Raw genomic sequence first — 26558 nt, 5'->3', positions numbered from 1 at the left:
TGACACTGTCTCAAATTTGTTGACAAAGTGTAAGTAGTATTTGCTAGCGAAACTGTAGAGTTCATGGTTGCTTTTGGATAAAGAACAAAAGAAACAATGTAAAGATACTTGAACCCGCGATGTCAAGTGTTTTGCTCTATTCTCACATAGAGCCTATTTCTGATAGACACCTTTTGATTTGAGAGCATTGAAAATTCAAATTTGTCTGTCTTGAAACTATCGTTATGTATGCATCAAGACAAGTCGTTTATGCATTGTCCCTTTAAGTAACCTTGGTAACCATAAACCATTTGATTGTTTCTTACAGCCAACACCTTGCCTGAACATGACACGTGTTCTTGGAATAACATTCTGTGGTCAACTCTCTCTGCCGTTGGGTTATCGTGACTACGAGTCGCCATTCTTCCCGTTCTCTGGCCCAGCTTCCTTCAGTCTGTCGATGCAAAGAACGGATCCTAAGCTTACGAAATATCAGTTGATAGCAGAACGCCTGGAAACCGAGGATGACAACAAATACGATGTTATCGCCAAAATGTCTACTCCTGGAGCAATGTGGGAGCGGAACTTTGAGGCTAACGGTACATTGTGGCTCAAGAAAGACGGCAAACTCTTCAGCATGTCTACCGGTGCTGTTGGCGTAAATTTTGGCAAGTTCGAGGCGACTTACAACAACATAACGCACGCTGTGAACCTGACGTATTCCGCCAAAGACGTTGTCTATGGTCACCCCATCGTCCTAAATGGTCACTTTTTCAACAACACGGAACTGAGTGGCCTCACCCGAGAGCTTGGCGTTCAACTGTCCGCATCGTACAAAAACTACACCATCAAGCAGCTGACAAAGCTCTACAACAGGTCAGGTGTGTATGGCTTCGTCAGCAATATGACGTACTGGACAGGCAAGTATCTGTACGCCTCTGGAGAACTGAACATCCCCAAGAAGAGTGTCAGCTTCCTGGCGAACCATACCTGCACAAAGACAGAGGTCAGCTTCAATGGTAATCTCGGAGAGGAGGAGGACAACTTCGTCTTTAGCTTCAGCAACGAACCAACGAAGGCTGGAATTGAATTAACAGGCAGACTTCTCAAAGCTCAGAAAGAAGGTGTTCTCCGCTTGTTTGCCCGTCCACGCGATCAGTCATTTACCCTTCGTGGATCCTACGCCAAGGCTGGAGACGAAAAGGGTATCCGTTTCACAGCCAGCCATGACAACAAGAACCGTGTCATCAGATGGTACACAGGTATTGTCAACGCAACCAACGAGAAGTCCCTAAAGACAAACGCCACGGTGCTTGGTAGCAAAGCAGAAGCTGTTTGGACGTACTTCAACCTCACGCAGAACAAAGGAATCAAGTTCCACGGATTGCTCCTGAACAAGTCCATGGACGCTGTATGGTCTTACGTTAACATTGGTCAAGAGAAGGGGCTGAGGTTCAATGGAAGAGGTTTAAACAAGACCATAGAAGCAGCTTGGACATTGGTTAACCTTACAAGCGGAAAAAGCTTGAAGTTCAATGCAACTGCCATCAATAAGACCATCGAAGCGTTCTGGTCGTATGTCAACGTGGGCAAAGAGAAAGGACTGCGATTTGACGCCATGGCCTTGAATCACACCATCGAAAGTGCTCTTACCTTCCGCAATTTCTCAGACGCAAAGAGCATCAAGCTTAATGCAACCGTTTTAAATAAGACCTTGGAGGCTGTGTGGTCGTATGTCAACGCTGGAAAAGAGATAGGATTGTTATTTAACGTCACTGCCTTGAACAAAACGGCCGAGCTCATGTGGTCCTACTTCAACCTCGAAAGCAAGAAAGGACTTCGTTTGAATGCTTCTGCCTTAAACAAAACCATCGATGCCACCTGGACTTTCATCGACCAGAGTACTGAGAAGAGTTTGGTGTTCAAGGCCATTGCTCTAAACAAGACCATCCATTCCACATGGAGTGTCCTTAACTTGCCAAACGAGAAGAGTTTGATTTTCAATGCTAGTGCTGGAAACAAGAGCATCAATGCCACTTGGTCATTCCTAAACTTGGAAAACAAGAAGAGCTTGAACTTCAAGGCAAATGCTATGAACAAAACCGTTGATGCCACCTGGAGCTTCCTCAACTTGGAAAACGAAAAGAGCTTGAAATTCCAGGCAAGTGCTTTGAAGAAGACCGTTAACGCCACGTGGACGTTCCTTAACTTGGAAAACGAGAAGAGTTTAAAGTTCCAGGGAAGTGCAGTTAACAAAACTATGGATGCCACGTGGACCTTCCTTAACTTGGAAAACGAGAAAAGCTTGAAATTCCAGGCAAGTGCTTTAAAAAAGTCTGTTAACGCCACTTGGACGTTCTTTAATCTGGAAAACGAGAAAGGTTTGAAGTTCCAGGCAAGTGCAGTTAACAAAACCGTCAATGCCACTTGGACCCTGCTTAAATCGGACAACCAGAACAGTTTGAAGTTTGAGGCCAGCGCTCTAAACAAGACCATAGAAGCCAGGTGGACCTTCCTCAATTCACGAAACGAGAAGAGTTTGAAGTTCAGGGCTAGTGTTCTAAACAGGACAACTGAAGCCACTTGGACCTTCTTTAACTTCACGAGCGAGAAGGGTTTGAAGTTCAAGGCCAACGCCGTTAATAAATCCATCGAAACGACCTTATCGTTCCTGAATTTTGCCACTGAGAAGAGCATCAAGTTTAACGGATCTGCCTTAAACAAGACGATAGAGACCATGTGGACCTTCATTAATTTCAAGAACGAGAAGCTGATCAAATTCAACGCCACTGGATTCAACCGAAGTGCCGAGGCCTTCTGGAGTTACTTGAAGAAGGAGAATGAAAGTTCCATTAAATTTAATGCTTCCGCCATGAGGAAAACTGCTGAAGCTGTCTTAAGTTACGTGAAGACTGGAGACAAGACAGCCATCAAATTTAATGCTTCTGTCTCGAACAAATCTGTAGAAGCTATCTGGACGTTCCTGAACAGCAAGAATGAGAAGGCTATCAAGTTCAATGCTTCAGCCATGAACAAAACTATTGAGACTGTCTGGAGTTATGAGAGGAGCGAAAATGAGAAGGCTATCAAGTTCAATGCTTCAGCCATGAACAAAACTATTGACGCTGTCTGGAGTTATGTGAGCAGCGAGGACGAGAGAGCTATCAAGTTTAATGCTTCAGCCATGAACAAGACAATCGAGGCTGTCTGGAGTTATGCAGGCGACAGGAATGAGAAGGCTATCAAGTTCCATGCTTCAGCCTTGAACAAAACCATCGAGGCTGTCTGGAGTTATGAGATAAGCGAAGACGAGAGAGCTATCAAGTTCAATGCTTCAGCCATGAACAAAAGTATCGAGGCCGTCTGGAGTTATGCAAGCAACAAGAATGAGAAGGCTATCAAGTTCCATGCTTCAGCCTTGAACAAAACCATCGAGGCTGTCTGGAGTTATGAGATAAGCGAAGACGAGAGAGCTATCAAGTTCAATGCTTCAGCCATGAACAAAAGTATCGAGGCCGTCTGGAGTTATGCAAGCAACAAGAATGAGAAGGCTATCAAGTTCCATGCTTCAGCCTTGAACAAAACCATCGAGGCTGTCTGGAGTTATAAGATGAGCGAAGACGAGAGAGCTATCAAGTTCAATGCTTCAGCCATGAACAAAAGTATCGAGGCCGTCTGGAGTTATGGAAGCAACACGAATGAGAAGGCTATCAAGTTCAATGCTTCGGCCATGAACAAAACTATCGAGGCTGTCTGGAGTTATGTGAGGAGCGACGTCGAGAGAGCTATCAAGTTCAATGCTTCAGCCATGAACAGAACTATCGAGGCTGTCTGGAGTTATGCAATGACTGAGGACGAGAGAGCTATCAAGTTCTACGGTTCCGTCGTGAACAAAACTCTTGAAGCAGTTTGGAGTTATTCGAAGAGTGACAATGAAAGATCCATCAAGTTTAATGCTTCAGCCTTGAACAATACTGTAGAAGCCTTCTGGACGTATTTGAAGAATGGGGATGAGAGAGCCATCAAGTTCCATACCTCTGCCGTGAACAAATCAGTTGAAGCTGTCTGGAGTTACATGAGGAGCGAGAACGAAAGATCCGTCAAGTTCAATGCTTCAGCCCTGAACAAGACTATGGAAGCTGTCTGGACCCTGGTTAACCTCGATGGCGAGAAAGGACTCAAGTTCAATCTTGCAGTTATGAACAAGACCATGAATACCTCTTTAGTTTATTTCCGTAATTCAGCTAGCACGGGCTTACACCTAAACATGAAATGCTGCAACAAATCGTTTGACCTGTTAAGCAAAATCGTCTTCCAAGAGAAAGAGAGCAAGCTTGTCATTAGGGCTGCTTATCAGAATTCCACTGTCGCTCTTGTTGGACTCCTCCAGAATTCACCTTCGCAGAAAAGTGCCTGCATCTACCCCGAATACCGCGGTCAGTCGCGTGGGAAAATATGCGCTGTTTTCACAAATAGCTCGGCCGAGAGGAGCATGGCCCTCAACTTGACCGTCCTTAACCGAACTGGTGAATTGAAAACACAAAGGTTTGAGGATCCCATGTGTTGTGGTATTCGTCTGACTGCCAAGTTTAACAAGACAATCTTCTTCGAATCTTGGGTGAGCTCCTTCCACACCGACGAGTTGAAGAGCCTCCATTTTAATGCAACAGTGGTGAACAAGTCAGTCGGTGCGTCACTCTACTTCCGCAACGACACTGAGAAAGCAATCGGATTTAACGCCACCGTTTTCAAGAAGCAGGTCGGCGTGGAAGGCGTCTGGCTCAACGGCAAGACCTTGAAAGAAGCTGCTGTTGTCCTGTTCTGGAACAAAACTATTGCAGCCAAATCATCTGTCATGTGTTTGAACACTGCTCACCGTAAGATGCTCGAGTATCGCGTCCACATTGGTCGCTTTGTTGGTGAATGGCAGAACACCCTTATCACCAAGGAAACGGGCCTAAAAGAACTTGTCATGCTCCGTATACTTCGAAATGGAAGTCAAAGTCTTTTCTTTGATAGCTCCAAACTTACGTACTCCAGAGCGGAGAAGAGTCACGAACTCGGCTACCAGTACATTGTTAAAACGATGGGCCGCACCTTCGAGTATGGCTGGGATGCTTCTTACAACAACTACTCCAATGCTGAGGATTCTTATCATGAGGCCAAGGTATCGCTGATTTACACCAAGGGCAAGGAGGTTTCACTGACTGGTATTTATAGAAACACCTCCGAGGAACTCTCCAATACTCTTACCGTCGAGTACCTTCCTGAAAAAACGATGACACAGTCTCTAATCTGGTACAAGGAACGCAAGTCCGTTGATGTCAGAGTCGAATTCATTCCAAGAAGACCAATTACATGGACGACTAGCTGGAACACTTACGATGGTCTGTCAGTAAGTAGCATCGTCTCCGCTTTCGATAAGAAGATTGAAAATTGGCTTCAATACAGCAAAAGCACAGGGGAATACGAAGGCCACTTTGAGATCTTCCCCGCTTTTCCTTTGGAAGTTAGAGGTGTGTTAAGCAGAGAACACGGTCTGCTTTTCACGACGGAGATTGCAGCCTTCAAGAGGACATGGAATCATAAGATCGACTTAAAGTGGGACGAACAAAAACTTCATCTTTCGATTGACGTATTGCCTAATGCACCAGTGGTTCTTGACGTTAGTTGGGACAATACTGAAGGCATGGGAATAGTTATGGATTTGAAAGGGTTTAAGAAGTCACTTTCGCTGGCCTGGGAGTATGACAAGTTAACGAAGTCCTTCACTTCTGGCGTAACGATCTTCAAGCGAACACTAACATTTACTGAGAAGCTGGACATGGAAACCAAGACACTTTTCTTGACATTCTCAGCATTGAAACGTACCGTTGGTTTCTCCGGGAGGTTCGACTGGAAGAACTATATCGTTAGCACCTTCGTCAGTTATGAAAATCACAAAGCAGGGTGGTTCCTGAGATTTAACCCCTCTTCAAGAAGCATTGTCTTCAATGTAACCGTCACTCCAAGAATCTCAGGGCAGGTTGTCGGGGAGATGCCAGATGACTATCGCCTCCAGGTGACCATCCAAAGCAAATTTGGTGAGAATGTGGTGAACGAGTCTCGCCTGATGTACCTCTTAAACGCTGAGGCAAGCCGTCTTTCGCTGACTTGGAATACCTCGACCATAACCACGCTCATGAACCGAGTTAAACTTCTGAAGACGTTAATCAGAAATGTAACCCTGAGGTACTACAATCTGACAATCCTTATGGGGCAAAACCTTACCAAAGAGGTCCAAGTGCTTGTCAAGAAACTCGAAGCCAAGATCAAACCTGTCGTTCTGAAGTTGTACGCCCAAGTCAAGAATTACAACTACACAGGACTGCTCCAGAATGCCACAATCAAGGCCCAGAACTTGACGCAGAGTCTTTTTAACGTCACTATTCAGACACTCAATGACACCATCAACAGGCTTCCAAAGATGATGGGTAACGCCACCGAACTTTACAAGAGAATTCGTCTGAACGTCACAATCGCCTACAAAAGGTTCCGCACAGAGGTGCTTCCACCCATAATTGGAAATATCACCCTCCATCTAAAGAACATCAGCCGAGATGTTAGAGTCTGGGCCAATAACGTATCCATTATGGTGAGCACCGTAACGGTTCGTGGAGAAAAACTTGGGGATATCGCCAAGCGCGTTTCCAAAAAGGTTGAAGTTACTACCGCAGAACTTGTCGAGAAAATGAAGGTGAAGACACGCCAGCTAATCATCAAGATGCGAGAAGTTGAGATCCGCGGACAGAAAGTAGGCCCTCTGTATGACAAGTACATGGTTGAGGTAAAGGAATTTACATGCAACTTCAATGCTTCTTGCACCCTGAAGAATGTGACTATCATTGCCAAGAACTTGACGCTGATTGTTCGTAATATAACTGTTCTAAACAAGACCCTTGGGGAACATTTCTTGAGCGTTCGTAACATCACTGTTCTAAACAAGACACTCGAGGAGCATTTCAAGCTGCTGAACAGGACCTTCCGGGAGAAGTTCGAGTTGCTTAACAAGACTGCCTGGAAGAACATCAAGATTCTCAGGAAGAAGGCCTGTCTGATCCATCAAACAGCGTTGAATTTCACAAAGAATTTGACCAAAGTTCTTCCCAAGCTCATGAGAAATGCTACCATTCAAGCCATTCATCTGGCTCGGAACGTGACTCAACAAATCAGGACCATATACATTCGTGTCGGGAGGGTGTCCTTGGTTGCTTACAGAAAGTTGATGAAGACTCACCGCCCTCTCATTAAATTTGGCAGAAACATTTTCATCTCAGTGAAGGAGAAAGTGTATCCTTTGGTACTTAAGGCTGTCACACCCATTGGCAAGTTTGCTGATGATCTGAAGAGCAACGTCACAAACTATTTGAAGCCTATTGTCAAACCGCTTGTTCCCATGGCATTGGATATAATGTACCAAGTACGAAACATCACGATTCGTCGTGTTCCCATCGGCAAAGCGCTGGATAAGGCTGTTCTTCTTTCCCTGGAGATCGCATCGGAGACGCTCACATCACTCAACCACACTCTTTACAGCAACATCTCCGCTGTCATTACATTTATCAGCGACCATTCACAGAAGACACCAGACGAGATCGTGGATTTCGCCATTGGAAAGAGCTTTGAGTACTTTAACCTCTCCAAGAAGATCTTGAATCAGTCGATTGAACTTGGATTTAACCTGAGCCGACGCGCCCCTCTGATATACAACAGGTCTTTAATAGCCCTGAACAAGTCTCTCCAAAAGCTTCTGAAATTGCGTCCTAGGGAGATCATGGACATTTCCATCAAGAAAATCCAAGTCCTTGCCAAAAATGTCTCCGCGGAGGTCTTGAATGTTACAAAACAACTACGCGCCCTCGAACTCATTCGTCCCATCAAAGAAGCGTGGAAGAAGATGGATCTGAAAGGTAAACTAGAAGCCTTGGAACTTAAAGCTAAGTGGGAAAAACTGCTGGCGCGCGTTCGAGCTTTTAACATTACGGAGAGAGCACTCCTTGCGAAATACCACATTGGAAACGTCACAGTGAAAGTACTGAAAGAGATGCAGGACATAACCAACCTTACGCAGCGTGTCTTGAACCTTTCAAGTGATCTCGTCCTCATGAAACTATCCAAAGAGGCCTTTGTGAAGGAATTCCTCGCCATTGGAAACCAAACAAGGAGCGTTTTCGTCAAGTATGGAATATTGGCTAAGAACATCAGCTTCGACTGCCAAAGAAAGTTGAGAAATGTTTCGTACGAAATGGCTGGCTTTTACAAAAACATCACCGTTAACAAAACCGTTGAAGCTTACAACATGGCGAAGACGTTCGCGTTGGCGTGTTACAACGAGCACAAAGAAGAAGGACTTAAGATGTACAACCTGTACAAGGAAATGTTGGAGAAGATCTATGAAGACACGAAAGAAAACGCCTTGGAAAAATTCAACGTCTATCGGGAAAAGCTGACAAACAAAGTGAATGCATTGATTGCTAAGTTGCGAGAGTACGAGGACATGACGTACGAGGAGATTGTCATCAAAGCTTATGAATTTTCCAGCAAGCACGGACTGGCTCTTTACAAGAATGTCACCCTTCGTGCGATGAAACTCTACAAGAATGTGACCGTCCAAGCAGTGAAACTCTACAATAACATCAGCTTCCAAGCAGTGAAGTTCTACAACAATGTCACTTTAAAAGCAGTGAAGCTCTATAAGAATGTCTCCCTCCAGGCACTCAGACTTTACAAAAACGTCTCCTTTCATGCACTCAGACTTTACAAGAACGTCTCCTTCCATGCACTCAGACTTTACAAGAACGTGTCCATCCATGCAGTGAAACTTTACAAGAACGTGTCCATCCATGCAGTGAAACTTTACAAGAACGTCACCTTAGCTGCAGTGAAACTTTTCAACGATACCAAGAACGCGACGTTGAGGGCGTACAACTTGACCCTTGTCCTGGTCAACCGCACCAAGCTAATGGCCCTTCAGTATTACAACGCGACTCGTAACTTGACACTGCACTACTACAATCTCACCCGCAAGTACTCCCTTCAGTACTACAACTTAACTCGCAACTTGACTCTTCAATACTACTACAAGTTCTACAACCTGAGCCGCAACTACACGCTGCACATCTACAACGTGACGCGAAATATCACTGTTGGCGCCTATAACAAGACCCGTACTCTGGTGCTTCGAGGAATCCGTTACGTAAACGTGACTGTTGTGCCTTTGGTCAAGGAAAACTACCTCAAAGGCAAAGTTTTGGTGCTGAGATATGCTGACAAGACCGTGTTGTTTGTGAACCAGAACGCTCAGGCTCTTAAAGTGTGGTACGATGAGAACAAAGAGAAGACCATGGAGGAGCTGTACTACGAAGCTTATGAACTGGCAGAAAGCAAGTTCAGCGAGGTCAGAGCGCTCGTAGAGAACAAGTATCATGAGAATAGAGAGATCATTGAGAAGAAAATAAAAGAAACCATCAAGGACGCCAAAGCAAAGTTGGAGGTTAAAGTAGAAGAATGGAAAAAGGAGCTGAAAAAGCTGAACAAGACCGTGATGATCATCACAGGAGAAGCCATCTCTCTGTACAACCAAACCGCCAACATCACTTGTATCGCTGCCAAGGACCTTGCTGCTATCTTCCATCCTTATGTAAAGTTGATGCACAACCAGACCATCTTTTACCTCGTCAAAGCCAAAAACATCTCTCTGCCACTTCTGGAAAAAGCCATAAACATTTCCCTGCCACTCCTGGGAAAAGCAAGGAACATCACTCTGCTGAAACTCAATGAAACCAGAAAGTTTTTGAACGACAGCTTTAAAAAGATCATGGCCCATAAAGACATCCAGGAGTACATCCAGAAACACCAGCTCAAGGAGCGTTACGCCAGGACTGAAAAATTCCTTAGTGAGAAGTACAACGAGATTGTTGAATATGTCGAGCAGATGAAACCCAAAGTGGAGGCTAAGGTTAAAGAAGCTATCTTCTACTTGAACGTAACACTCCCAGCCCAAATCAAGCAAAGGTATGCTTTGCTCAAGGAAAGGTATGATTTCCTCGAGAAGAAGATCCAAAAGATCATGGCTAACCCGAAGGAATTCATCGAGAGACTGTCAGAGAAGGTTCTGAGGAAGATCAAAGCCGCCATCAAGGATACACCAATCGAGGAAGTCATATATCATGAAATGTGGGTTGAGCTTATTGAAGAGGTTCGTCAACACGAACTTGTTGACGCTGGGCAAGGTGTTGTAAAGTATTCCTCTAGTAAGCTGAGAGTGGCCGTTCAGGTGGCACTGAAGAAGGGTAAACTGATCGTGGAGAAACTTATGGACAGGAGTGAATTGATGGCAGAGAGGATCAAAACGAAGGTGCAGGAAACTCGCGAGAGGTTACTTGAAAAGTTTGACCAATTCAAGGCGATGAAACTCCGTGAAATCGTGGAGCACGAGTATGTGTTCAAGACCATTGACTTGGCCAGAAACGTCACTCTTAAAATCAAGAACATCACGTTAGAAGCTAAGAACTTAACGCGCAAATTTGTGGCCATCGGACAGATCTATTACAAGAACATGACTGCGAAAGTTAAGAACTACACCACGATTCTGAGGGCTAAAGTCCAGAATTACACAACCATTCTGAAAGCGAAAGTCCAGAATTACACAACCATTCTCAAGGCGAAAATGCAGAACTACACAAACTTGCTGAAAGCACAAGTTCAGAATTATACCATCCTTCTGAAAGCACAAGTTCAGAATTATACCATCCTTCTGAAAGCGAAAGTTCAGAATTACACTAATATAGTGACAGCGACTCTTCAGAACTATACAAAGATCCTGAATGGAACAATCCAGAATTACACAAAGATTTTCAATATGACAGTCCAGAAGTATACAAAGATCCTGAATGCGACAGTCCAGAATTACACGAAGATTATTAAAGTGGCAGTGAAGAACTATACCCTGATTCTGGGAGGTCACTACGAACGCATCTACAAGAGTCACCTCGCCCCATTATACAGAAATTACACCAGGCTGGTTAAAATGTACAGAGCCATTGCTGAACGCTACATCAATCGTTACAAGAACGTGACCTTGAAAGAAGTTATTGCCATTGCTCGTAACTGGACCACAGAAAAAGTGAATCTTACCCGTGTGTGGATAAACAGGACCTTGGAACGCGGTATGAAGTATTGCAGAAACGAATTGGAAAGATGCATGAAGTTCTGTAGAGAAGAACTGAAGCCTTTGTACTACAGCAAAGTCCTACCATTTTATAAGAACACTATTGTACCGATGTACCACAACTGCAGCAAGCTAGTAAAAGAACTGAAGAAGAACATCACGGAGAAGGCACTCGAGTTGAAAGAGAAGGCACTCGTGTTGAAAGAGAAGGCACTCGAGCTGAAAGAGAAGGCATTCGAGCGTGCAAATGACCTGAAAACCCGTGCGATGGATATGTCAAGACAAGCGGTCCAAATGACACTTGACGGCAAGCCATATGCCATGCTTCGCAAGTTCGGCAAAATGACAATCCGCGAGTCCATTCTTGAGGGACGTGCTCTATGCATCCGTGCCTACAACTTCACGTTGAACATGACTCGCCTGGCTGTTAACGTGACGCTGGAGGAGTTTAACAACACTAAGCTGCAGCTGATCCGTGCCTTGAATACAACACTACTGGCTTTAAATACAACCCTGGACAATTCCAAACCCGTCATTAGCTTCTTAAACGCAACGCGTGTGGAGGTGATAAAGACGGCAATCTTCATCAGCAAGTACTATGGATTCGAGGATGCTGTCAAAGAGCGAGTACGCAGAGGTTTTGACATTACTAGGAACATTACAATGGCAGTTGTCAATAACCATGGTCCTCGCTTGCTCAACGAATTGGCAATGAAGACTTCGGAATTCGTCAACACTACCATTGGATATGTTAATCGCACCGTTGGATACCTCAACGTCACCTTCATCAAGATAACACGCAGATTCAACAAGACCGTCCACGGTGTTCGTTTGGTTATCAACAAAAGGTTCGTGGAAGCTCGTGATGCCATGAACAGAACCATCCAAACTGTCCGCACTGCTGTCAACAGAACCATCCAAACTGTCCACATTGCCTTCAACAAAACAATCCAAACTGTCCACATTGCTTTCAACAAAACAGTCCAAACTGTCCGCATTGCTGTCAACACAACAGTCCAAGATGTCCGTGTTGCCTTCAACAAAACCATCAACAAAGCTTATATCTCAATCAGTAATGCTGGTATCACGATTCGCAATGCTCGTATTGCCGTCAAGAAAACCATCACTGACCTCCGTGCTGCTATTCCCAAGTACATCCAAGTGACAGACGAGGGCATTACTGTTGTTTTCCCACACCCAAGACCCTTTGATGGAAGCATCAAGTCGTTTGCCTTAGCCTCGGTGGAAAGAGTGAAAAACCTCAAGCAAGATGCTCTTGAGAAGATGGAGTCTTTGAAACAGGAAGCTGTGATCAAGATGAAGTCTCTAAAACGCGAGGCTATAATCAAGTTTAAGTCCATGAAACGGGAAGCCCTTGAAAAGATGGAAAAAATGAAAGCCAAAGCTTTGGAGAAGATTGAAACATTGAAAGCCAAAGCCTTGGCGAAGATGGAAGAGTTGAGAGCTAAAGCTTTGGAGAAGATGGAAAAGTTGAAAAAGGAAGCTCTGGAGATGATGAAGTCGCTGAAAAAGCAAGCTGTGGTCAAGATGGAGACGTTGAAACAGAACGCAATCCAGAAATTTGATGAAGTTAAGGCAAAAGCAATCGAGACCTTTGACGAAGTTAAGGCCAAAGCAAAGAAGATGTCTATCCGCGTCAGGACTATCGGCAAAGCGTGGGTTGCAGTAGCCATAAACAAAACAGTTTTCTATCGTCAGAAGACGTACGGCTTCGTAATGAAGTTTTACAACCTGACAAGGAATCACAATCTCACTGGCAAGTACATCAACACAACTCTCCATTACTTGAACATCACCAAGAACTTGGTTGTCTTCTACCGCAACCAGACACAAGGATTCCTGATCAACGCATACAACCTGACGAAGAACCACCCTCTTACAAAGAGGTACGTTAACATCACTCTTCATTACTTGAATATGACGAAGGACCTCGCCATTGCCTATCGCCAGAAGACTGGTAGGTTCGTAAGATTCGTAAGAAGTGGTTACAGACATATCAAGAATCACCCCGTTGTTGCACGGTATGTTAACATGACTGTCCATTACTTCAACATCACCAAGAACTTCGTTAAAAGTTTGAACATGACGCATGTAAAGAATGTCACCGACAAATACCTGTCTCGGGCGTTGAACTTGTCTCGTCACTGTTACAACGTTACCAACAAATACCTGTCTCGAGCTTTGAACATGTCACGCCACTGTTACAACGTTACCAACAGATACCTATCTCGTGCTTTGAACCTGTCACGTCACTGTTACAACGTTAGCAACAGATATCTATCTCGTGCCTTGAACCTGTCACGTCACTATTCTAATATCACCAAAATATACCTGTCTAATGCTTTGAACCTGTCCCGCCACTGGTACGTTGTTTGTGTGAACAAAACACTCAATATCTCTATTGAAGTGTACAAAGTCGCTGAGAATGTCACACTGGATATTTACAACTCAAGCTGTCTGGGAGAGGCAGTGGGTAAAGCCAAGAACTACTCCAAGATTGCCATCAACGTCACCATGAAGCTCTACCTAAAGGCACTGAGTCACGGCAGGAACGTTTCAACGATAGCTTTGAACAAGACCCTCAGACTATATCGAGATGCGTTGCTCAAATCCAGGAACTTCACAACAATCGCTTTGAACAGGACCCGCGAGCTTTACCAGCGTATTTACAACAAAACCATACTGGTTGTTTACAACACTACCATGGTGAAAAAGTATCTTCCGATAGCTTTGAATCTTTCTCGTCAGTGGTGCAGTATTGGTTTTAATGTCACCAGGAACTTCACCGTTCAGGCGTACAAAGTAGTTGCAAACGTTACTCTCGATATCTACAACTCAACCTGTCTGGGAGAAGCCCTGGGTAAAACCAGAAACTACTCAATGATTGCCTTTAACAAGACCTTCAAGCTCTGCCGTATTGCCTTGAACAAGAGCTTCAAGCTCGGCCATCATCTTTACAACAAAACCGTGGTGATTGTTAAGAACACGACCATGGTAAAGGTGTATCTTCCAATAGCACGCCAATGGTGCGTTTTTGGCTTGAATACCACAAGGAACTACACCGTCAACGCGTACAAGGTGGCGAAGAAGTATCTTCCAATAGCCCGCCAGTGGTGCTCTTTTGGCTTTAATACCACCCGAAACTTCACCGTTCAGGCATTCAAGGCAGTTGCCAACGTCACTCTGGATATCTACAACTCAACCTGTCTCGGAGAAGCACTGGGAAAGACCAGGAACTACTCAATGATTACCTTTAATAAGACCCTCAAGCTCTGCCGTATTGCCTTTAACAAGAGCTTCAAGCTCGGCCATCATCTTTACAACAAAACCATGTTGATTGTGAAGAACACGACCGTGGTGAAGAACTATCTTCCAATAGCCCGCCAATGGTGCGTTTTTGGCTTTAATTCCACTAGGAACGTCACCGTCCAGGCGTACAACGTGGCGAAGAAGTATCTTCCAGTAGCCCGCCAGTGGTGCTCTTTTGGCTTTAATACCACCCGAAACTTCACCGTTCAGGCATTCAAGGCAGTTGCTAACGTTACTCTGGATATCTACAATTCAACCTGTCTTGGAGAAGCACTGGGGAAGACCATGAACTACTCCATTGTTGCCTTTAACAAGACCTTCAGGCTTTGCCGTCATCTTTACAACAAAACCATGTTGATTGTTAAGAACACGACCCTGGTGAAGAAGTATCTTCCAATGGCCCGACAGTGGTGCGTTTTTGGCTTAAACGTCTCAAGGAACTTCACTGTTCAAGCGTACGAGGTAGCCGCCAATGTTAGTCTTGATATTTACAACTCGACCTGTCTACTCGAGGCGTTGGGTAAGACCAGAAACTACACCAAGATAGCTTTCAACGAGACCCTCAAACTATGCAGGAAAGCATTGAATCTAACCAGGAACTTCACGATAACAGCTTTGAACAAGACCGTCCATTGTTACCGAGAAGTATTAGCTAAGGCCAGGAACTACTCGATGATCGCTTTCAACAGGACCATCCAGCTTTGTCAACGCCTACAAAATAAGACACTGAGCATTGTTTACAACTCTACCCTAGTCAAGAAATGCCTTCCAATGGCTTTGAACTTCTCTCGTCAGACAATAAGGATGGTTCACAACAGTACTATGGTCAAGAAATACCTTCCGATGGCTTTGAACGTCTCTCGTCAGACCCTAAGAAAGGTTTACAATAGTTCTGTGGTCAAGAAGTATCTTCCAGTGGTTTTGAACTTCTCTCGTCAGACCATAAGGAGAGTTTACAACTACACTATTGTCAAGAAATATCTTCCAATGGCTTTGAACATCTCTCGTCAGACCATAGAGATGGTTTACAACAGTACTACCAAGAAATATCTTCCAATGGCTTTGAACTTCTCTCGTCAGGCCATAAGTAGAGTTTACAACTGTACTATGGTCAAGAAATATATTTCAATGGCCTTAAACATCTCCCGTCAGACCATAAGGATGGTTTACAACTGTACTACCAAGAAATATCTTCCAATGGCTTTGAACTTCTCACGTCAGGCCATCGGGATGGTTTACAATTGTACTACCAAGAGATACCTTCCAATGGCTCTGAACCTCTCTCGTCAGGCCATGACGATGGTTTACAACAGTACCATGATCAAGGAATATATCCCAATGGCTTTGAACGTCTCTCGTCAATGGTGCAGTTTTGGATTCAATGCTACGCGAAATTTCACTGTCCAGGTGTATGAAGTCGCGCTGAATGTCACTCTTGATATCTGCAATTCCACCAGTTTGCCACAAGCTTGGAGTAAGGCCAGAAACTACTCAGGAATCGCCTTTAATCAGACCATGAAGATCTGCCTTAAGCTGTATCGTGGAGTCTACAACGTGACTTTGCAGAGATGTGCTGAGCTTCGCAACTACTCACTAGCGCTGTACAAGAAGATTCGTGAACACGAAACAACTGTGAAGTTCATGACCGATGCTAGCTCCTATCTCGAGCACTCCAAGAAGATGATGAAAATGCGAGTGCGAAACCTGCATGGAGCTAAACGGTACATGCAGAAGAGGATTAACCACCAAGTGTCGCGAATGTCCCACTTGCTGAACCCCATCAATTGGATTCCACCATTCAACAGTAAGTTTAAATCGAACATCTTTTTAAATTGATCACAAGAAATTAGTAGAAATTCGTCACTTTTTTTAACATGACTACAGCAAGTTTCATTAGCAATTCCACAGAGCCACAAATTACAGTAGCCAGAGAGTGTAGTAAAGCACGTCTTGATTGGCTAAGAGGAGAATCCCCTCGCTCTGATTGTTTATAACGCGTCGACTACCTTAAAAGCCGTTCAAGAACGCTCTGTTGACCATGTTGTGATTTTCATTTTCCACAGGCACGGCCATGATCTTTGGCGGACCTCACGTGTACACCTTTGATGGAACCTACTACACCTTCCCCGGTTATCAGAAGTCCGGATGTATGTATGTCCTAGCCAGAGATGTCCGTGATAACAAGTTCACCATCTTGAGTCAGGAGACCGCCATCATCGTAGTCACGGAGGACTCGAGCGTGAAAATCCACCAAGACGGCAGAGTAGAGACAATCGTGAAGGTTACCTCGTCTGGCAAGAAGCTCTCCGACGGTTACCACAGTGAGCTGCCTGTCGAGACGTTCAACACGACGATCCAACGAGAAGGTTCCTTCATAGTGCTTCGACACGATTTGGGCTTGGAGATCATCTGCGATGTCGAGCATTTCTTGTGTACTTTCAACATCGCCAAGTGGTACCATGGAAGAATGGCAGGTAAGACTTCAACATCAGTTGAATCTTAAGTGAAGTGAGGAATACAGACGTGATCGAAAGAAGTGTAGATCTAACCAAATGGGAATTGTTGCCAATTCTTTTATGCTGTAAGAAATGTTTTAAGATGACTGAAGAGAACTAAAATTATTCCTTGACATCAGGGCCGAAAAAGGCTAAATTATCATACGCCATCAACCAGCGCTATACAAAAGAATGACCAGTGAATGTTCCCCGTTGGTTGGAGTAAGGAGAAATTGAATGTTGACATTAGAATTTATAGGGATAATACATTATACGTCATCAATTCTCCCAACTTGTACTATAAAAAAGTATCGAGACCAGTAATGAGAATTTGAATATCAACATTAGGGTTTATCGGAGTTATGGCTTATTCTCAATTGGTCCAATGCGAAACCTATACGTCATCAATTCTCCCAACTTGCACTATAAAAAAGTATCGAGACCAGTAATGGGAATTTCAATATTAACATTAGGGTTTATCGGTGTTACGGCTTATTCTCAATTGGTCCCATGAGAAACCTTACATATAAATTAATTTATTTGTTGACCTTCGTTAACTTGTTCCTTAGAGGGCAGCTTAAAGCACATCCCGCGTACAATTCCTACATTCTAATGTACGTTTTTCCGGCAGGTCTTCTGGGAACCAACAACAACGAGTTCCATGATGAGATGATGACGAGCTACAACACCCCAACCTCCAAACTGACCGAGTTTGTGAACTCTTGGGAAGTCACTCGTGATCCACAATGCAAAGTCTCTACACTCGAGAATGAGAAACCCAAGTGCAAGGAGAGTACCTACATCCAGCGCTGCCGAACATTGTTCAAAGACAAGAATTCTCCACTCAGTCACTTTTCTTCAGTTGTTGACCCCGAGCCATTCGTCAAGGCCTGTGAGCTTGACTACAAGGAATGCGACACCAGCACGCCTAAAGACATGAAGCATTGTAACACAACTGCTGCTTACATCGAGCTCGTTAGACTGCAAGGAGTATGGGCCGAATATCTGCCTGAGTGTGGTAAGTGTTAATGATTTTAATCTTAATCATTAACTCGACTTGCGAAGACGTATTTTTCAGATTTAACCCCTTGAATTTAGTTTAAGGAAAGAAGCTGTCTTGATGTACAAATGGTAGGCTTCAAAAAGTACAGTTAAAGAAAAACTAGAGCTGTCCGCGAGCAGCGAAACAATCCGATGAATGGCTGGTAACTGACGCATCGAGAAAACCTGAATGACGAACGCGACGTCAATCAAAATGCAGTCTCACGACAACTACAGCAGCAATAATAACAACAAAATCAGGAAGAATTCAAAAGTCACTAACAGTCTTCCTTTGTTAATTGCCTATAGGTCGTTGCGGTGGCAAACAGATCGGTCAAAGATGGTTCCAAAAGGCAGACAGAGCGGTGGATGTTGTCATTCTGGTGCACGAGATCTCGATCTTGAAGAGCTATGCAGAGAAGCTTCCAACGTTCCTGACCAGTTTAACACAATCGCTTGATTCCAAGTTCTCATTCCGCTTCGGCGTCATGGGATTCGGTGGTCGCTTGTTACATGAGCACCCGCATGCCATTACACTTAACGGTCAGCTGATGAACGACTTAGCCAGTGTGGAGCTTGCGTTTGAGCATCTCAAATTCGCTGGCGAGAACTCTGAGAATGACACTGGTGATGCTTTGGAAGCCATGGCGGCCGCTGCTTATAGATATCCATTCAGACCTGGTGAGTGTTGTTAAGAAACGCGACGTTGCCTTGTTTTGACGGCGCGTTATTGGAATCGGAATAATTCAACGAATATTTGCCATAAACTAACTCTGAATCCAGGACGACATACTTGACTTCAAAATCTTCATTTTCCCTACAAGTATGCTAAACAACTTTCGCGTTTCTTCCGTAGGTGCTACCAAGATCTTCCTTCTGCTGACCAGCACGGACCGCAATCCATTAGCTGATTTCGCTTCCCTTGAGAGTATCAGCAACATGCTGGAAAGCAAGGACATCATTCTCAACGTCATCGGCAAGTACAGAAAATTCCGTGGCGAGGTGATCGGACAAAACTTCAGAGGAAATGTGTTCTACAGAAAGAAGCCCGAAACAGGAAGCGGCGCAGCTCCCCTACCAGGAGGCGAATACGTATCCCTGATGAAAGCTACTAAAGGATCTGTCTTTGGTTTACCATTCTTGGGTTCAGAGAATAAGGATAAATTTGGAGCTTTACAACAGGCCAGTGCAAGCGCGTGGAGAGAACAAATCAAGCGTGATCAGTACATATGCAAGGAGTGTTTCTGTGCACGTGGAGACGCCGGTCAAGGCAAGACCATCTGCAAGAAGAACTCGCTCCACAACAAGTGCTGAGGGAAGCAGGGATGGTGAGTATCAAGCGATATAACGCACCAAAATATATTCATGTAGAAACGGGGGGAGACAAAAGGAGTGTAAAATCCAGAACAAGGAGTTTAAGCATTATTATTGCCTCAGGTACTCAGGCCAATCAGAGTGAAGACGCTGTACTTATCGGCCAATTCGGCGCAAAACTGAAGCCACTCATATGTATACGTTCCCGCGCTTAGGATAGGTTATGTTTTCCAGCGCGTATTACCCGTTTCATGTTTTTCCCGCGATGGTTGTCCGTTACTCGTTTTCCCGCGCTTTTCACCCGTTTTAAGTTTTCCCGCGCTTTTTATCTGTTGGGTTTTTAGATATCATTGCATCCTCTACTAGCGCAGTGAAGGACACAAGAAGTTCTTATGCTCATACTTTTATTGTAGCTGGCTTTTTTGGCTCATTCAAAACTAAAGTTTTCCTTTCTTTTTCGTTTCAGACAATTCCTGTAAAGGCCAGTGAAGTAGAACGCCCAGTTTCGCCCACTGAACTGTACAAAATATTTTTTCGTTTTGTTTTCATGTAGTTAGAAACAGCATTAATAGAACATATAGAAGTTGGTTGAAGTTATCGCCAAGTATTGGTAATTTACAACAAGCGTTAATTTTATTCACTGAGAATTTACACCGTTTTAATAAAAAGATTTAAGCCTTATCACAGTGAGCCTTCTTGGTCCTAATTTCTTTCGAAGAGGCAGTTGAGGCACGGACATGAGTGCGATAAGTTAATATTGGGCTAGCTGGTAACGGGTAGATACCTGGCCTTAATTCCTCCGTATTTAGGCAATATGACAATTGAAGTATAACGTTATTTAAGTCAAGTCTATTTTTCTGGGACAACCACCTATGAATTTTTATGAAAATCGGAACATTGATTGTTATCAGCCCGACCTCTCGTGCAAGGGCAAAAACTGATATTTGTTTGATCGGTTTCGGTTGTTAGAATTGTAGTATTTGGTTTTATTTTATTATATATTTTGCGTTGTTACTAGCGTTCGTAAATGAAGAAGGCAGACAAAAGCGCCCGGTGAGTCTACCTTTTGATGAAAGAACGCAACTACAGCAGCGTGTTTCGGGGGGGATTTTAAATTAATAAAAAAAGAGCATTAAAAAAAGCGCACCTATTGTATTTAATTTCTACCGGAAAACTTTGTTCTCTCTCTTACCCCAGCACGCAACATTTGAAAAGAAACCTTTACTTATGGTGTTTAACGCGTATTCTCGCTTTCATATCTAACTAAGTTTTGCGCCCTAGCTACTACCCGTGTATCGGGAGCTAATGAAGCCGAAGTGACCTCATTACTTAGTCCCGAGCTTCTGCTACCTTCCACAGTCGCTGTTTGAATATAGCATAACTCTCACCTCTGATGATTTCTCCCTTTCAATCCCAAGTAAAAGAGGCCGTGTTCTTTAAAATGGGAGCTACAAATCATTGATCCCTGGAAAATTTCTCGCTTGTGCCCTATTAATAAATTCCATTATTCCCTTTAAAATTCGGCAACGTTCCCTTTCATAGTAGAGATATCCTTTGCTCCCTCAAATTTATCCCAAAAATATATCTTGTTCCCAAACCCCTAAAAATAGTAACGCCCACTTGCTTTTTCTATTCATTAAATTTTGAAACTTCTTTTGATTCCAAGATTACAAAAGTTATCGCATCTAACTGGGACATAAAAGAGTTCGTTTTATTAAATCTGCAAATTATAAGGGAATTGAAGTAGACATTTTCACCTTGTCTCTACTTTTACGTTTTAAAATCTGTCGGCAATCTTGAGTAACTCTGTGCCAAGAGTTTACCCGTTAAACTTTACGTGGTTTGTTTCTCGGATCTTGGAATCCTTCCTTGTATACCAAATAATGCTAGAATGTCTTGTTCAAAGTATTGTTTAAGCAGTGTCTAATTCGGGTAGGGGACTTTATCTTTCTCGGCCGCTTTGCCTCCACCATACTGGGTCCGTTTGACCCTTCTGGGGCCCATTTTGGGGCCCATATCTTGAACGAACACAGTGCACCGTGCTAAAGCGTGCTGTCCACGGCCGGTCCCGGTTTACTAGCTAACACATGCAGTGTGTTTTTTGAACAAGCCGCTTAGTTTTATGCCCATTTTTACTTGCCGCTCTCCCGCCTTTGAGCATCTGGAACCTTAGTTTGTTCTGAATTACTCAAAGTAACACTATCTCCCAAGTCGGAGAACTATGAGACCACGCCAAAGATGTTAAGGGACGGGAGGGATGGGTCGATAATTCTGGCCAAGGGGTAGAAATCAAATTTGAAGGAAATTTTTGTGCTTAGGGTTCTCATACGAAAACCATGAAGTCTGCATTTCTTGTCACGGCAGGTATAAAATTAAGCACTTAAAACTGCTGAATGAAAGCGTGAGCTATGATATTGTATAACATTGTACTAATTGGTTTACTATCATACCACAGACATGAAAAAATTATCAAAGCCATTTTTCTAAGCTATTTATGAATAGAAGGATAAGAAGAGATGTAATTATAAGACAACATTGTAGTAATTTTTGGGGTGTGAAAAATCCAAATCGAATTCGACGTTTTTTTGCACTTCCGGTGAATTTGCCTCCCAGTCGAGAACTGAAATTATGACAGAAAAACAGATTTTCAATCAACGGAAGTCACTATAGTCTATTTAAAGACTGTTCAGGTGCAAATATTTTTACAGTAAGCTTTGTTTCAGTACGCTTTTGTTGAGCGCGCGAAACTGGGTTGTATGCAAATGTCGGAGTTGTTTTCACGGATATTTGCATGAAATGTGCATTCAACCATCCAACCAGAACACAGTGTCAGAGGTTGTCATTGAGGCAGATCGTTTACGATGCCATGCACACAGTCTGTATGAAGCTTACAGAGTGAGCGCATAGCAAATACATGTAGAACGTTTGGGGCTTTTACCACTTGGCTGTTTTCAAAGTTTTTATTTGGGTATTTACTTTGGGAGACTTCTCCTGAAGTTCCGGCGTTTTCTGAGATCGAATCGCGCGTGAGTATGCCATCACAGAGAGACAATTTGAAAAGTGATCCACGAGAGATGGAGGATGCCGCGGCCAACGGTGAAGCGGCGAACCTTCAGTGCAGTGAAAGCCCCGCGATTTCTTCAGGAAGGAATCTGTTGAGTTCAATCAAAACTTTCCTTTGGTCGCCGTCGAAAGATAACGAGAAAGATCGCCCTGCGAAACGCAAACGGTCCGACTCTGATAGCGAGGATGAGGAAGACGCGATAATCACTTCAAATCTCCTCAAGAAACGAAAATTTACTACCGAGACAACGGTTGTAAATTCTGTTACTACGAAGTCCATTACCGACGGGGAACCCTCAAAGCGCAAATCGCTCCTTGGAACGTTGTTCTCGCCGGTTTTTACTTTCTTCGGAAAGAATGGTCACATCCAACCGGTCGGAAAGGAAGGACAACTAGTTTCAGCTAATTCGACAACAAGTGGATCTCGGATTTGTGGCGCGACTTATGGCGAAGAAAACACTCAATGGCACCAGAGTTCATCGACCGTGAATAAGGGCGCTTTAGCCGCATCGAACGGCGACGTAAATGGAAATGTTGGTGATGATATTCCGGAATCTTCATATTCTGAGTGTGAGTGGGAAGTTGATGATCCGTTTTATTTCATTCGGAACCTTCCTCCACCAGGGGAAGGCGAAGATGGCAAGAGTCGCGGCCCTGTTTTACCTTTACAAACACGGAGCACACCGGAATTTTGCCTCGTGCTCGATCTCGACGAGACACTTGTCCACTGCAGTCTTAACAAACTGGAAGATGCCAATTTGTCGTTTCCTGTTCTCTACCAAGACATCTGCTATCAAGTGTTCGTTCGAACCAGGCCACATTTAAAGCGCTTTCTCGAGCGAGTGGCCAGTATGTTCGAGGTTATCCTTTTCACTGCCTCGAAGAAAGTCTACGCGGACAAGTTATTGAATATCTTGGATCCCGGGCGAAAATATTTTCGACATCGTCTCTTCCGCGAACACTGTGTTTGTGTGCAGGGGAACTACATTAAAGATTTGAATATTCTCGGTAGGGACTTAGCTAAGACAATGATTGTGGATAATTCACCTCAAGCGTTCGCTTACCAAATATTTAATGGCATTCCTATTGAAAGCTGGTTTGTGGATCAGGCCGATCGAGAGCTTCTCGAACTTCTTCCCTTCTTGGAGATGATTGCAACACGAAAAGACGACGTAAGGCCGCATATCAGAGATAGGTTCAGAATGCATGAGCGCTGGGTTTAGGTGATCGGTTTTACACGTGGATTTTAAATACAGGTGAAACTTTGTGACTAACAAAATTTAGCTTATCTAAAAAAAAAAAAAACTTTAGTCTCAAACAACCTTGAACCTTTTAGTGGTTTTCGAAATTTTTAGTCTTGTAAGGACTTCTTTTTACATATTTTTACCCTTTCATTGAAGGGATCGCAATTTTATTAATCGTGACGAACTTCAGGAGTGAAAGATTTTTAGGAGTATCAAAAATATTGAGTGTCATGTTATATATATACAACAGGAGACCGCCATGATAGGCGAGATAAGTATCAGACTTAAACACATTTAAGAGCTTTCTTAAAATGTTTTTATATAGAAACCATGATTCCTGTATAGATGAAGAACTGACGAAATATTTCTTGCCTGTTGGAAAATTTCGCGTTGTAATCAGTGAATGTAAAGTTTGTTTCTTCTAACACATTCTCCACAATTTTAGCAAACACAATTTCAATTGTAAAGATTTTTATGAAAATATATGTAAACATGTAGCGTAGTTATGTATATATATATATGTATATGGTCGGAAGTAAAGCAGTTCTAACTAGTTTTTATTTGTACAGTTTCAGAGCTGCTTGAGATCTTGTTTTACAACATTTTAATACTATTCAAAATGTATTATAATTATTTGGGCGTACGCATGGTTAAATTATTCCAACTCGAGAAATTTGATTTTCATTTTAAAGTTGATAACTTTGAGGTCACATGTGTGGCTCCTGTAGGCCCGAAGAAAACTACAAATATTTTTCACAAATGTTTATTGGGTAGGTTTTCACCTGTTCAATCACTTGTTATTGAAATGTAGCACTGTTTGTACCTAATGGGAAGGAAATATTTGAGTGTATTGTTTGTTGTACCTTACTACATTTGAAAATGACATGTTGTATACTGTATCTAAGTAAACAGTTTCTCTATGGAGATTAATTTTGTGTGTTGAATTTACACTATACTGGCTTTCACTTTTGAGAAAGAATGCCGAAATAATGGATAATGGATTTATGAAAATGAGAATAGCATAGTGGTTTTATAACCTTGAAAGATTAAATTTATCAGAGTGAAAAAAGTCAGGTTTTACAAAATTACAAAATTTGTATCATTTTGATTTTTCAGTCAACAAATTGTGACTACTAGTATTGCTGAGTTTGTAATCCATGATTTTTATTCCTACCCACATTTAAGTTACGCTGTGAGGTTTTTAGCAGTTGAATGAAATAATTTCTTACCTGCAGGCTGCAAAATTATTTCTGTATCATAATCATGTTTAATTCTAATAATTCTCATATTTTAAATTTTGGCAGTGCATTATTTACATGATCCATGACTAATAAAAATGATCCTCAAAAAGATCACTTGATTGGTAGCGATACCATAAGATGAATAATACACTGTAGCTACTTGTGGTTCTTAAAGGAAACTAATTTTGTCTACTCTACTGCTAAAAATACATACAGAAGTCTTTATGGCTGCTGTTTAATGGCAAAATGGTTAGAATGTGTGTTTATTACTAGTTTACCATGTTTTATTTAACTTGGAAGATCTTGCTTAGAGTGTTTCCTTTGTGTACATTGTATTCTTTACATAATGAATTTAATGTTTTCAAATGATGTTTTTTTCATGATGTTTCCAATTTGTGGCTTTCACACTTGCACTACTTTGTACTACTACTAACATTATTTTGTTTGTGAGCGTCCTTAGTTAAAAATGTAATGCATGTTACACATTGAAATGCATGTTACGCATTACTCACGTGTACCAAGGGTTGGTCTAAATGCGCCTTCCAAAAATAGTATGCATCTCACAGAACTTAAACCAAATTTCACCGGTCTTGGCAGATTGGATTTGTTTTTTGTAATGCTCTCTTGTGGTCATGGTATATTTTTTAAAACTAAGGAAGTCTCAGACTCAGAGAAGGGATATTTGATTTGAAAACTCTCAGAAAGTTTCAAATACATTAGTTACTGTGTCAGCTTTAATGATCAAATTTGAATGCTTGGTGGCTCCCGTTTTACATTTAGTAACTTTCACCCTCTCTTCTGTTCTTTACATTTTGTGGCAAATTTAACCCCATCACTTGCCTGCCATACAAAACGCAACTTCTTTCAAATATGGTTTTGGTTGTTAATTGAACAATGTTTCACTTGGACAACCTTCTGATATAGTTTTGCCATAACACTCTACTGTTCAAGGTGTTTTAAATACCCCATAACGGTTTTTTTTTCCCCTAAACCAGTCTCTGGTTTTCAACTTTTGAACCTCCTACTGTTTACAAACAACCCAGGAAGTACATGAACGCCCACTTGTTCCAATGGGGAAGTTGGTCTCCCACTGACTTGGACATACTAAAACCTGGCACCATTGCTGTCATTTTTGTACGTAAGGCAAGTAGCCAAGTTTGTTAAAAATGTCAGGTTTTAAAACTCTGATAAATCTGGTATGTGACAGCTTTGAGCGTTGTTAATCTCACCTGATGGAGAAACCCCCCAAGCACAGGTAAAAGCAGGTAAAAGTAATGTAACTGGTTCATTTTATGGGTGTGGCACATTCTGTAAATACAGAATTATGTTGACTATGTGATCTCTGCATATAAACATTAACCAGAGATCCATCAAAACCCCACAAGGATTTGATATAGCAGATTAGAGAAAATCAGCCCCTTCATTGAATGACTTTGCCATGACAAACCTAGCAGCACCCTCCCCTCCCCTATTACTACCTACCTCAGAATCCATGCTTTTTTCAAACATTGCAGTGTTCTTGCAGCATAACGAAACTGGATGTACAAAATTGCGATTTTCAGGTGCTCGCAATACAATTCTCCCGACAACCCGGTAAAATTTGTCCTGATAGTCAGCTGATGACTGTTTCAAGCGGAGTTGC

General features: G+C 42.8%; 2 protein-coding genes across 2 annotated transcripts in view; both read left to right on the top strand.

Annotated features, from left to right (window-relative positions):
• LOC110065941 (uncharacterized) overlaps positions 1-20509 on the top strand; it is a 32832-nt gene extending 12323 nt beyond the window's left edge. The window contains exons 15-20 of the mRNA XM_020773127.2: positions 308-16322; positions 16582-16992; positions 17645-18031; positions 18364-18735; positions 18911-19382; positions 19835-20509. Of these exons, the coding sequence (XP_020628786.2) occupies positions 308-16322; positions 16582-16992; positions 17645-18031; positions 18364-18735; positions 18911-19368 (17643 nt within the window). The 3' untranslated portion in view covers positions 19369-19382; positions 19835-20509. The remainder of the gene's footprint in view (positions 1-307; positions 16323-16581; positions 16993-17644; positions 18032-18363; positions 18736-18910; positions 19383-19834) is intronic.
• A 1585-nt stretch (positions 20510-22094) lies between these two features.
• Positions 22095-24605, top strand: LOC110066078 (CTD small phosphatase-like protein 2). Its single transcript, XM_020773281.2, has one exon. It carries the CDS (start codon positions 22401-22403, stop codon positions 23652-23654), a length of 1254 nt encoding a protein of 417 aa, XP_020628940.2. The 5' UTR covers positions 22095-22400; the 3' UTR covers positions 23655-24605.
• The last annotated feature ends 1953 nt before the right edge of the window (positions 24606-26558 follow it).

The sequence above is a fragment of the Orbicella faveolata genome, unplaced genomic scaffold (assembly GCF_042242905.1).
Source record: "Orbicella faveolata isolate gen_17 unplaced genomic scaffold, um_ofav_v1 contig_14, whole genome shotgun sequence".
NCBI lineage: Eukaryota > Metazoa > Cnidaria > Anthozoa > Scleractinia > Merulinidae > Orbicella > Orbicella faveolata.
This window is presented reverse-complemented; position numbering and strand designations above follow the sequence as displayed.

Excerpts from the sequence above, each read along its gene's own strand:
- LOC110066078 (XM_020773281.2), top strand. The coding sequence starts at position 22,401 with ATGCCATCACAGAGAGACAATTTGAAAAGTGATCCACGAGAGATGGAG.